The 13,426-nt window shown below is 41.6% G+C and overlaps 2 protein-coding genes and 1 pseudogene across 6 annotated transcripts in view; 1 reads left to right on the forward strand and 2 right to left on the reverse strand.

Moving 5' to 3' along the window:
- The window catches only part of LOC117237717 (PDZ domain-containing RING finger protein 4), a 58,746-nt gene extending 51,792 nt beyond the window's left edge, over positions 1-6,954 (forward strand). The window contains exons 2-7 of one of the 2 annotated variants that reach the window (XM_033502000.1): positions 1,906-2,286; positions 3,066-3,236; positions 3,745-3,843; positions 4,182-4,217; positions 4,292-5,743; positions 5,839-6,714. In XM_033502000.1, coding sequence (XP_033357891.1) covers positions 1,906-2,286; positions 3,066-3,236; positions 3,745-3,843; positions 4,182-4,217; positions 4,292-5,743; positions 5,839-6,219 — 2,520 coding nt within the window. In that variant the 3' untranslated portion in view covers positions 6,220-6,714. Of the gene's footprint in view, positions 1-1,905; positions 2,287-3,065; positions 3,237-3,744; positions 3,844-4,181; positions 4,218-4,291; positions 5,744-5,838 lie in introns of both variants that reach the window. The other variant, XM_033502001.1, reaches the window with a different exon arrangement.
- LOC117237714 (importin-9) lies at positions 6,749-12,058 on the reverse strand. 4 transcript variants are annotated; one of them, XM_033501995.1, is made up of 14 exons: positions 12,043-12,058; positions 11,392-11,487; positions 10,941-11,325; positions 10,626-10,859; positions 10,181-10,550; positions 9,860-10,104; positions 9,495-9,756; positions 9,091-9,410; positions 8,799-9,018; positions 8,436-8,707; positions 7,904-8,312; positions 7,531-7,679; positions 7,385-7,451; positions 6,749-7,259 (listed from the first exon to the last, which is right to left on the reverse strand). In XM_033501995.1, exons 3-14 carry the CDS (start codon positions 11,265-11,267, stop codon positions 7,045-7,047), a joined length of 3,090 nt encoding a protein of 1,029 aa, XP_033357886.1. In that variant the 5' UTR covers positions 11,268-11,325; positions 11,392-11,487; positions 12,043-12,058; the 3' UTR covers positions 6,749-7,044. The 4 variants fall into 4 exon arrangements, with proteins under 4 accessions (XP_033357886.1, XP_033357884.1, XP_033357883.1 ...); XM_033501993.1 differs by lacking the exon at positions 12,043-12,058 and adding an exon at positions 11,955-12,021 and having other exon boundaries at positions 10,941-11,322; XM_033501992.1 differs by lacking the exon at positions 12,043-12,058 and adding an exon at positions 11,955-12,021.
- Positions 12,059-12,587: 529 nt separating this feature from the next.
- On the reverse strand, positions 12,588-13,143 carry LOC117237741 (annotated as a pseudogene).
- Between the last annotated feature and the right edge of the window lie 283 nt (positions 13,144-13,426).

The raw sequence follows: 13,426 nt of genomic DNA on the forward strand, positions 1-13,426 counted from the left end.
TTTGCTTTTTTCGCGGATTTCAGGTATTAGAATCGAGCGCAGCGCTTTCAACATTCGACGACGAGGTTCGTTCGAATAAGTACGTTGCGAGGTTCTACGATTATCTGAGTTCTGTATCCAAGTGGGCGTCGACTAAAGTAGGAAGTTTCGAATTACTTTAATATTTTAGTAATCTCCGCCTCTCTCTCTGTTATGGTTCTCGGCACACATATTCTTTCTTCTCGTCGAATAAAGCTAAAAGAATATTGCTATTCCGATTCCGCACTCGGGAATAGAAACGTCGATTTTAACGACCGATCGTCTTTCGATTTGGATCGCTTTCGGATAGAATTACCGTGACCAAGACGCGGTTAACGACGCGTCTCTGGTAACGATTCGACGAAACGCAGACGCGTCGATCGTTTCCTCGACGAAGAATAAAAACGGCGGGGGGAGGGGGGGGGGGACTCTCGAGTGTTCTCCGTAAAACGGTCGAAAGCATCCTTCGGTCGTGACTAATGGAACGAAAGGACGAGCGACTGGGTAGTCGAGTGAACCAACGAACGAACAAGCGAGTAAACTATCGATCGAGAAATTACAAAGACTGACTTCTTGGCGTCGAAACGACTCCGGCCCCCGTCCGTTTTTCCTTTGCTTTTCTCTGGCAATTATTCGCCGATTAGGAGGTATTATTATCCGTGACGACTGCCGCTGTTGCCCTCTACTCCAGAGAAAAATCTATCGTCCGAATCGGTCCGAGGATCCATGTTTTGTATCGATCTTACCATCAGAGCTAGTCTGTAGCTTAACGCGTGTCTTCCGTTTTAACACTTTACCGACCGATTTGCTATTAATCGGCTTTATGTCGCCGACAATCTTTCTCTCTTTATTTGAGCAGTAATTTGATATTTAGTATAAAGGTACCTTGCTCAGTTGCGTCAGTTGCGTATCTGCCACAGTTTTATACCAATTTGAAAAACGTACCGTTCGCGATGAACGAAAAGAATGGTATTGGAGAGTCTAAACCGGAACAGAACCGGCGCTAGAGACAATCTGCGCCTGAGCTAGCGGTCGGTAAGGTGTTAAGACGAGTTATTAGCAACGATACGTCGAACCGCGACGACTATGACAAACAACGCTGTACGACTATGTCGGAGAAACGAGGAAACTCGCGTTCTCCGGCGAGATTATAGAGGATGGTCTCGTAATCGATGGTACAACCGGGAATTATAGAGGATAAAGGAATTATAGAGCAACGAATTACGGACGATTCTTTCGTATGCAGCTCTGTTTGCGAAAAAATGAATCGTTAACGTTGCATGGTATACATTGTCTGTGTATATCTCGGCCGAAAGAGCCTGCTTATAGACGGCGACATCGTTGTACGGATACTCGCGATTTGGGACAAGCGAACGAAGAAAAGAACTTGACTTGAACTTAAGAAAAAGAGACAACGGAAACGAAGACGAAATTTCATGAAATAGCGAATAACGAGAAACCGGAGACCTCTTGATTTCGCGTAAAGCCGCTCACTGGGTCACCGCTGAAATCCTCAAGCACCATGACGGCTCTCGTTGCCAACCGGAAGAGATAAAAACGCGATGAATATCCGTAATTCCGTTAATGAATCGTACAGAAAATTCGTCCTCGAACGTCGTTATAAAAGACCGTGCGCCGTGCTGCACCGTCATCCTCCTCTGTCTCGCATTTAAACGACTCTGAAGAAGCTCTTTCCACTCTACTCTCTCTCCGCTCTCTTGCCAATTGACCTCGTCGCGCCTATTGATATTTGCCAACCGTAAAGACAACCCGGTTCCTCCTCTATCGCGTTACTCTTCTCAATATTCGCGATCAAACGCAGATCCGATTTAGCACGCGGGATAAAGCTAGTTCTAGTTAATGTGCAGTTTGCTCGCTTTGTTGCAGGTAAATGGTCAAGATGTATCGAACTCGAGTCACGAAGACGCAGTGCGTTGCTTTCAATCGGCCCAAGAACCGATCATCGTCGAGGTATTGCGACGACAGCCAACTCAACAGCAACAACAGCAACAGCATAGTCAGCGAACCGGATGGAAGGAACAGGAGAGTCGAAGCACAGAACCGGAGAAAGAATGGGAGAGAACGGCCGAAGGTGGCAATAAACGCGATCAACACGCGATCAACACCTGTTCGAATCTGGTGTCGACCGCGGTACAGACCGACTGGGCTGGACTTCTCGAGACCGAGGAAGAAGAACTGCTGCCGGTCGTCGACGAGCAGCCAAACGACAGTTTCGAGGACTTTCTCGCGCACGACATCGATTTCGAGGTAAGTTAGGTGGAAATGACGCGCGCTATCGGACGACATAGCAACTATCCGAACGACATACAGGTCGATGGACGTTTCTTAAATAATTTTAATTTAACGCGTGTACATCTTCGTTCCTAAGTACGTAGTCACCGTGAACATTCTGACCGATTCTTGTCAACAATGGCCGATCGTTGCTTGCGATATTACGAATCGACGAATCTTTCTACTTGTAATTTTACGAGACGAGTAAGCGTCCGTAGATTTTCGAGCAGATGGTGTACGTATCGATTAACACTTTACCGACCGATGGCCAATAATCGGTTTTTTGTCACTGACGCTTACCGACCGATGGCCTATTAATCGGCTTTTTGTCGACAACAATTTATTATTTGAGCAATAATTTGTTATTTAATACTAAGGTACCTTGCGTCAGTTGCGTTGCTTTGTAAGCTGCCACAGTTTTATACCAATTTAAAAAACGTATCGTTCGCGATGAACAAAAAGAATGGTATTGGAGAGTTTAAACCGAAACAGAGCCGACGCCAGGGAGAATCTGCGACTGAGATGCCGGTCGGACGTGCGTAGGTTGTTGAGTTGCTGGCGGTCGGTAAAGTGTTAATTGGTTACGACTAATTAAATTTCTTATCGTTCGATTACGAAAATGAAACGTACGTAGAATCGGATAAAGAGAAAAAGAAGAAGGAAAGACAGTCGATCGGGGAAAAAGAGTACGTGGAAATATTTTTTCTTTTTAACGTTCGAGATTGGACGAATTTGTAACGAAAGCACAATTACAGGAGGTGACGTTGCGGAAGGCGGGCAGCGCCGAGAAGCTAGGACTCACGGTGTGTTACAGTTCCGGATCCGGCAGCGAAGACGCCGACACCGAGGTCTACATCTCGGAAATAGTTCCTGAAAGTCTGGCAGCGCGCGATGGCCGATTGCGAGAAGGCGACCAAATCTTGAGGGTAAATCGCGAAGACCGCGGACTACGACGAATCGAAGCGGTTGATTCGATTACGGGAGAACCAGCCGGACGAGCTGATCGCGTTTTCTCCTCGCGATTTCCTTCCAATCTGCTACCCTTCTAATCTCGTTAAGCGGATCGTAATCGCGGAACAAAGACTTTGCGCTTCGCTCGAGGGAAATCGGATGGAAGAACGACCCACCGTGTCACGGATTTCTTCCCTCGATTTTCCACGTTTCCGCGAATCCGTCGAGCAACGTCGTTGCGGCAGAAAAATTCTCTTACAGTTCGCGAGGCTCCAGAAGAACCAGGCTACGATCGCGCTGAATAGGAAATTTCCGCGAACAACCAAACGAACGAATTCTAATTATTCCGCGGTTCTTCGTCGAAATTTCTTCGTTCTTATACATCGACGAGCGATCAAACTCGTTTCAACAGCGATGAAACTTCGCCACGAAAACACGTTGCGACCATCGTTTCCGCACTAAACCACGTTACTCGTGTTACAGGTGAACGGAAAGGACGTGGCGAACAAAGAACAAACGGAGAACCTGTTCGCCGAAACGAAAAACGCCGTGACCATTCTCGTCAGTCGATGCCTTTATCAGGTAAGATCTCTTTGTGGGCTACTGAAATACGATGCTAAGGAAATCAAAGTATGGTAAAGTATGCTACAACGAACGCCTTCAAAACGAACTCCAAGAGACGAACATCGTAACGAGCAACTTTTGCCAGTAAAGTCAAATTGCTGCATCAGATACGAAAAAATATTCATAGAAGATGCCTTCTTCTTTTCTAACGCGGTTTACGATCGATATAGTTGCAAGTTGAAAGGAACCAACCAGCCTCGTACGTAATTCGTTCTAACGTACTCCACCGGCTAGCCGATCCTTTTATCAGACTTTGATCTTTCGAAAACTGTTTCTTTCCTCTTTTCCTCTCGTAGGAGGACGATTACAAGGAGAGGCGCGTGTACCCTCGGGTGAGTAGGGACGATCGTCCTCCGTATTTCCGATACTCGTTACAAATTCATAGATCCTTCTGGTCTCTGTGCAGGGATCGCCGCTGCTTTCGCCGGACCATCTGCCTTCCTATCAGAACAGCCTGATCGAGCAGCTGATTCGACAGCAACAACAGCAGACGGAGGAACGGACCAAAGACACGGAAGAGGACTGTTCGACGTTGAGGCCGCCGCCGCCACCGCCTCCACCGGTGCCCTGTCACACGCTTGGACACCAAGCTAACAATAACACCCCTTCTTCGAGCTGTTCTTCCCAAACGTCGCAAAAATCTTCCGGTAGAAACGCTGCGTCGCCTGCGCGACACGCGGATCACGATCGCAAGCAGTGGATGCAGGAGACGTTGAAGGATTGCTCGAAGAAGATGGAGGGTCTCTGTGTGCGCGGTCAAACGCAAACAGGTTGCGGAGGCGGAGGCGGAGGAGGAGGAACGATCGCGGTTAGGTTGGCAGACGCTTACTCGAATCACGTGTGGAGCGAAACAGAACACATCTACGAGACTATACCAGAGTCTGACAGCGAGCCGATCTACTCGTCGCCGTATGAACATCACAGACATTGGCATCATGCGAATCATACTTCTAGCGTCGTCGCTACTGCGCAGCCAACCATCACCACCGTCCCTCCGCCACCGACGACCATCGTCTCTACCATCGCGATCGCTATCACGACTACTGCAAATACCACCACGTCGAACACGGTAATTCAATACTCGCAGAACCAAGCGAACCAGAGTGGAAGATGGTACTGTTCGTCGAAGAGCAACAGCTCGGGCGAGGAGAAGGATAGCTCGAGCGCGTACAACACCGGAGAATCCTGCAACAGCAATCCGCTCACGTTAGAATTGCAACGCGGTGAAAGGGATCATCACAAAAGTACACTGGTGCTTTGCCCCCCGAAAGCGTTGGCTGTACAGCAACAACAGCAGCAGCAGCAACAACAGAGGCTCGGTTGCACGTGCCCCGCGTTCACCAACAGACAGACAAGGAACCAATCGAACAAGAGAGGCTCGAGTTCTCATTATTACAGAGATCGTGCGACGGATCCAACCAACTTGCCTGCGGATACTATGTACACGAACATGGCTAACCTTCAGCAAACGATGCTTCTGCAACAGCAGCTGTTCAAGCAGGCTCTCGACCGGAGAAACTCGACCATCGGTGGATCTAGAGAGAGCAGCAGCGTTACCGCGGTCGCTGCAGGTGGCACTGCGAAAAAGTCCAGGTCTCATGGTAATTTTCAAGCACCGAATTTGACTCGGTACCAGTTTGTCGGCAGTCAACAGGTGTGCGCGTCCAGTTCCTGGATACCCCCGGAGGACAAAGCGAACGACGTGCAGATGGAGTGGAAAGTGAAGAGGAGAGCGGACGGAACCAGGTACATCGCTCGGAGGCCAGTCAGGAATCGCATTCTGAGAAATAGGGCGATCAAAATATCGGAAGAGCGAGCCGGTCACAGCACGGAAGACGACACCATGTCGGAAGTGAAGGTGACAGCATCGAATTCAGGCCAACCTTTTATCTCTCTTCTCTCCTCCTCTCTTTTTCATAAGCTGTAATTCTTATCTGTTCGTTCGTATTTCAGGTTGGCAGATACTGGACCAAGGAGGAACGTAAGAGACAGCTGGAACGTGCTCGCGAACGCAAACAGAGACAACAAGAACTTCAGCTGCAGCAACAGCAACAGCAACAACTTCAACAACAGCAGCAACAACAGCAACAACAGCTTCAAATGCAGCAGACCAACGAATTGTTGACGTGCGAGCATGGCGAGCACGAGAAGCTTCCGAAGAAACCGTTGAATATCGTGGAACTGAGTCACAAAAAAATGGCTCGTAAAAAGAACACCCTGGACGATTTCACTACCGTTCAGGAGATGTTGGTTCATGGAAACAGAATCGGTAGCGCGGGAGGTCCCGGTACCGGTGGCAAACTGATGGGTCTTCTTTCGGTAACGACCGTTTGAACCGTATGACCCGCGATATCCAAGGAAACGACGAAAAGTAACTTTTTCCTTGTTCCTGCGTGTTTCCTTTTGTCGCGTTATATTTGTCTTGCCACGGATGATCTCGTCATTGTTCGATCGTTTTTCAGGTTCCGTAATTATAATCAAACTTGTAATTATATATTTGATCCACACGTTATCCTATCACCGCTCCACGAGTTTCCATTCCTCTTTGCGCGTCGATCTCGTCGTTTCATTTTCGTGTTATAGGGCTATGAAAACCATGACCGAGCAGCTTTATCTCGTTTTCTATTCGCAGTAACTGAAGCGAGTCGTGTAATGCTCGTGTCGTGGAAGTAGCGTAAATACGAACAAGGTTGTACATATTTTTCGTATGACGATATAATAAATGTATGTAGATTATTTTACACGAGCTGAAACTTTTGCAGACAAAGAAAATAGAACGAGTACGCTTTTGTAGATATGTACAATAAACGTAACGATGGTATGAATAAATCGCGGGTGAAAATCGTGAATCATGGCCCTGCGACCTACTGTAAGAGAAGGATAAAAGGAAAAGAATGTTTGCATCGCTTCGTGCCATCTTTCTTTGCACGCGAGTCGTCGATCGGACCATGCGAAACGTCGAGTTGCCACGCGAACAATGTAAAACAGGTAAAATGTGCCGTAACAAAAATATATATAATATATATACGTATATATATATATACATACACATATATATACGAAGAATCACATATTTTATTACGAAATTCGAAATTCCTGATTATCGACATACGTATATCTCTTCATGCGTCTATTTAACCATCTTATTTATCCATCTATCTATTGCATGAACGATGCGTTGATGTTTAAACTGCTTAAAATCTTTCGTTCCGGAATATTTAGATGCTGAATGTATGCCGGAAAACAATGGTGAGTCGAAAAATTTAATAGGAAGTCTTGCAAATATTGATTCAGATTCAAGTGATAGATGGAATCTTGCAGCAAGTCCGGATCGTCCTCGTCTTCCTCAGTTTCGGGCACAGTTTCTCCAAGTACTAATTCATAAAACGATAATTTGTCGTGTGTTAAATAACGAAAATATATTATAACGTTAACGTTAGCGAGAAAGATTAATGAATCAAGATGTGCCGAAAACACCACGGAATCGTACCCCACTTACCTATCATATTTTCGTAGCCAGGATCTAAGTAGGTAACCTCATCTTCGTCTTCGTCGTTGTATGAATCCTGCGCGTTAAAGACTGATTAGTTCGACCCGTGAAACAAAGATAAAATATGAAAAATATTATTCTTTATTATCACTAACATCCGTGTCATGACCAGCGGCGACCGCTTCGATGTCGTTCGATAACTCGTTGATTATCAGCTTGAATATTTTCACCAAAACAGGTATAGTGGTCCAGTGATAAGGCTGTGATTCGGCTTTACTCCTAGTCCTCACGCCTTCTTCGTTTCCTACGTATTCTCGAATTTTAATTAGTCAGTCGCTCTTTTGGGATAAATATTTTATCGACATCTTGTACTAATTAATGAAATTAATGAATTGAAAATAAACATTCGAAAGGATTAACAAAGAAAGAAACAACGATCAAAGTGTTTTCCCTGTGTACGCTCGTAACGCGTTTAATCCGTCCGAACGTTTCCGTTATCAAATTCTCTACGATGCTTCAAATACGAACCTGGGAATACTTGGTCTCCCCTGACTATGATCTCGTTCAATCGACTATCGTCGTGAGTAACGCCGTACTCTAATATCTTGCAAAGCGCGACCGTTGCTACCTTTCGGTCGTATTTACCGAAAAACAGGTGTTGCCTTGTGACCCATTCGGAGAGCACGAAAGTGAGAGCGCTTTGTCCTGTCGGACCGGGTACGGTTGATAGAAAATTTAGGACAGCGTCAAACTCTGTGTTTATGAGATGAGCGTATACCATGAGCAAACTTTGTACCACAGTCAACGTCTGAGCTCGCTGCATTTTGCTCAACACAGCCTTCAATAATAGATCGAGATTTTCGCCCAATGTGTTTCCCGCTTTCCTAATCAACGTCGTCACCAATCGTCCGACAAAAGTCGCTGTAAACTCGCTCGACTACAAATGCCACGCGCCTCGTTAAAAAATCAATTCGTTTATAATATAGATTATGTGTCGATCATCTGGTGGAATAAATCAACAGAGGCGGATCTAACCGTTGAATCAGGATTGTCAAGTTACCTGCGGGTTCAATAGCTGAGCAATGATCTGCAGTATGTATTGTAAACCCGTTTGACCGTCATTGTCTCGATGTACCGTCACCTGCCGAGCCGCGACCGATAGGTAAGCTCGTATCACTTCCCCGCCACTTTGCAACGTTTCGTTGTCTTCCGAATTCAGAATACAGTGGCACGCAGCAGGAAATGCAGTTTCGACTAACGCGCTGCTCAGTGGTTTAGGAGAGTAATGCACCAATACTTGCAAAACATCTAGAGCTACGTTCCGACATCTCTCTATTGTACAAACAATCGGAACGAATAATTACAATTTTCATGTCATGTTACTGCCTGTATCCAAGTATGTCTAATTTTTAATAAGACTTACCGTCTTTTAATTTATCCATAGGCGATACGGCCATCATACTGGTTAACGTTGGTATCAAACGTGTTTGTAATGGTCCTATACAGTCAGGATTTTGTGTCAGATTTTTGAATATGTCTTGACACATGTACAAAATATCATGATCGCTATAGAACTTCAAAAATGCAGCGATAGTTAAGGGGCAAATCTTATTTTCCACTGAAGCGGTAAATGCTTTGTCCAACTGTAAAAACAAGCAAAACCTGATGCAACGAAGATGGATAAAGGCAAAGAAAGATGATAACTCGAACATTACCGAAACCAACACTTGAAAAGTTTCCATTACTAGTGTAAAAATTTCCGTGGATGTTTGATTAGCTATATTGAAAAGTCCTTGAAATATGTTCGGCAAATGCGATCGTATAATATTGCCGAGAGTATTGTTATTCTCCGCCACTGAAGCTTTGCAAAACCAGTAAATAGCTTTTACTGCACTGATGCGGATACACGAAGGCTGATTCTCCTGTAAACCATTAACAGTTGCCTCCAGGAAACGTGAACTCATTTCTGGTGGCATTATTTCAGCGTATTTGCCACCAATACACAAACAACGGCCAAGAAGTAACGGCGGTGAACCTAAAAATTGCCGGCACGATACGAAACGACAAACGAATGAATACCGAAGTAGAAACAATTGTCATTTTATTGAATATCGGATACCTGAATCCTTTAAAGTAGCTAAAACGATCGTATCTAAAAATCTAATAATATCGAATTGAAGCATTCCAGTTTTATGCCTCTCCACAACGATATCTTTTACTTTACTTAGGGCTAAAATAGACGATTCTCGTAATTTCCAACACGTTTCACTGTTTCCGCTTCCATTATTTGCAGTCTGTAATCTACTAGTTGCTTCGATGTGACGCGTTACAACCTCGCAAAGTGCATTCACCGCTTTTTCCTCAGAATAATTTACTAAAGCCTGCATTCGAACAAATTAATTACAGAGAAAAGAAATTCAGTTTAAACGTTCTATTATTATCAACAAAACTAATCCAATTGTTCCCTAGAAAACATATATTTACCGTTAAGAGCTCTTGCGCTGAAATACGAACATTGTAAGTCAGTACGTCCTCTTCCTCCACAAACTGGTTGGGGTTAGTTGTCCATAATTCGATTTGATCGTCGGTTATTTGCATAAAAATGATTAAATAATACATTACTTCTTGTAAGAAACTATCCAAAAGATTTGAGAATCGTTTACGATCCACAATAGAATGAACAAACTCGAATATGGCAATAATCAAATTATTAAAATTAATTATTTCACCTGCAAAAGTCAAAGCAGATTGAAAATAGATTAATCCTAAACGATTACAAATTAAGACTGCAAATGCAAAGATTACCATCTGAATCGACTTCCTTCTCGTTTGTATCTCCCTCGCCATTTACAAATTCTTCCTGATAAAGCTTCGCGCTTTGCACTAAAGTTTCCCAAAAGGGCGGTAGCATTTGAGGTAAAAAAGTTGCGATGTATTTAGGTAATCTGGTAACTAGGCAATTTATAGCTTTGATAACATCAGTTTTAAGACCACTATCGCAAGTTGAACCATCAGGCAGTCGTAAACAGTAAACGAATTTTTCACAAAACATGGGTATAACGGGCTGTAAATATTGCTCCGCAAATCCTTTTTGGAACAGTTCCGTAACAGCAACTAATGACGCGATCGTCGTAAAAATTTCAACAGCACGACCACGAATTCTAATGGAATATTGCTAAAGGCATAAATAATCATTGTCATTATTATTATTATTGTCGCGAATCAATGCTTGATAAAATAATTAACTTACATTTTCACTTTGAAATATTCTATACATTTCTTGAAGGATTACTGGTCCCACATTAGGCAACTGGTTATCGGTAAGGTCTGAAGTAAATTCTGTTAAAACCCGCATAGCTCCGTGAACGGCATACTCGCTTTCCCCGCTTAAACAGCTGACAAGTATATCAAACAAACCGAGCCAATTTTCTGGCCAGTCCCAGTGTGCAATCGCTGATATCGCATAAGCTACTGCTGCACGTACCTGAAATATGTAACGAAATAAAACATTTTTACATGTAATGTGTACAGCGTGTATACATATACATAATTATTAATGGATTACCTTACTAATGGACTCACGGAGACCTATTGGCAGTAACTCTTTGATTCTTTCCTTTGTTGCATACTTTATTTCAGGCGGCCGAAATTTCTCAGCCACGGAAGACCAATGAGTTTCAACATATTGCTTTAACAATACAGAAGCTAACTGTCTAATAGGTAAATGCCCATTTGGATCTACTACAAATTCCGTTAAATGTATACCAAATTCTTCTGTCACTTCTAATGCTTGAATTCTCTGTTCTGCTGCTTGACGAGTCTCTGTATGAGGAGACAAAATACCACTTAAAGTTTCATACAAAGCTTCCCTCAGTGAACCTTGAACGTCCATCGTAATTGTGCTTATTGCAAAAATTTCTGCTCCCTTATTTTTTATTCCTTAAATGCTTCTTTTTATAATACAATTAGAATCTATATTTTTAATTTTACATTCAATTTATATGATATTAATTTACCTGAGCACATGTCCTTGGTAAATTATTATTGTTCTATTGCTAGTACAAGTACTTCTTAACATTACCAATCATCTTAATCTCTCAAAAATAATTTCTCTGCAAATAATAGAATAACTATTATAAATATAACAAAAAGGTAAAGGAAATTTCATATGAAGATAAGTAAAAAATCAAATGACAAAAATAAGTACATTGTTGCTAATTAATAGTTATACAACCTAAAAGAGATCAACGTGTATATAACTTATGTTAGAGCAAACCACTTGTACCTAATGAAACGAATTACTTTTAAAATACATAAAGTTGGAAAGAAATTTAGATGACAAATAATTTACTTTATTTTCCATATGCTGACTTGCGGACAAAGCCGGCTTAATCGAATGACACAAAAGGTTAAACCATATCTGAGATAATATAAAGATAAAAAATGAATACTTCTCACTCTTAATATTATGTGAATAAAACGTTTATACGTGTAATTTATTTAATTTGAAATTCCTTTGTAACAATAAATGCGTACTACTGATAACTTTATAAGTTTCTATAATCGAAATCATACGTACGCGATTGAAGTATAACAGTACAAAACGACATATCGAACATCAATGTATTTGTGCACGCGCGTCTTGCAATTCAGAAATTAATTCTTACCAGCGTATGTACATATCCAGTGGATATTACCCACACATGTACATATACCCAACTAAACGAAATCATTTAAATACCTATCTTATTTACTATTGTATGAAAAAATTTCTCAGAATAAAGTTATACGACTATTGTATAAAATGTCACATATATATATATAATATATATAATATATATATATATGTGACATATGATGGAAATAGCTTTCTTCCATGTCATCTTTTTCACGAAATTTCTAGGCTCTCAGTATTTTTTTAAATAAAAAATTAAATTTACTTCCCGATATCGTTTGTAGAACGTGAAAAATCAAATTCACCGGCCTTAATAACCATATCGTTCTCATTATTTAATTTTGAGATATTTATCTGGTAATATAAGTTAATTATATTCAATCAATAAGTAGCAAAATTAAAAAGTTCCAATTTTCCGGCTCCTAGGTAGGGTTTCTTAACTTTCGAGGCTCAAATGAAAATTTAGAATCAAAAAATTATTTAAAATTTGTTTTGTCTAAATATCCCCCAGTTTCTTAGTAATAAGATGTTTTAAGTTTAAAAAGTTGTCCAATAACCACCTAGTGGTGAAATAGTGGAACTAATATTTTCATGAAGAAATTGAAAAGTGAAATTTTGTCTGTAGGGCGACTTCCAGATCAGTTCAGGAATCAAATCAAACTCCCAGAAATCATTTTTGTATAATATTATGCAGATTTTTTCCTAATTAATTAATTACATACCATTAGTGGGTATCCTGTTTTTGACATAGTGGTGCCATTTGCAGGTGATCCCATGAAACTTAATAAGAAGCAACATTTTTGAATGGTACTCAACTAATAACTGTATAAATAAAATTAGTAACCATTTTTGAAACAGTGCCACCTTTTGCAAGATTATATTCTCCTGATACAAAATTATGATTTTGATGAAAAATTTCTTCAAAAACTCGAAAACTCCAAATTCAAAAAATTCCCGGAATACGAATGATGACATTTCCAAGAACTGCTGGAGTCATGCCACTTCCTGATACAAAATTGTAAAACCGGCCGAAATACTTCTCGAGGAACAAAAAATTTCGGGGTTTCGAGAAATTCTTGGAATTGCACGACATTTACAAAAATCGCTGGAAGTGTGTAATTTCTTCCTTTATCATGTTCTCGTAATCTGAAACTGCAAAACCGGCCGAGAAGTTTCTTGTTCGTATGGTAAATTTTTTGCTCTCGGATTTTCTAAAAAATAACATCATCTCCACGAATTTTCAAAAGTTTCGAATATCTCTTACTCTCTTGGTATCTTATTCTATTCTCTTGATACTCAGTAATACTTACCAATATTCTTGGACCCTTTCATAGTTTTTTACAACATAATCTGTTATCTATCACATTAAAATTATT

The sequence above is a fragment of the Bombus vosnesenskii genome, unplaced genomic scaffold (assembly GCF_011952255.1).
Source record: "Bombus vosnesenskii isolate JDL3184/JDL3185 unplaced genomic scaffold, Bvos_JDL3184-5_v1.1 scf7180000013398, whole genome shotgun sequence".
NCBI classification, from domain to species: domain Eukaryota; kingdom Metazoa; phylum Arthropoda; class Insecta; order Hymenoptera; family Apidae; genus Bombus; species Bombus vosnesenskii.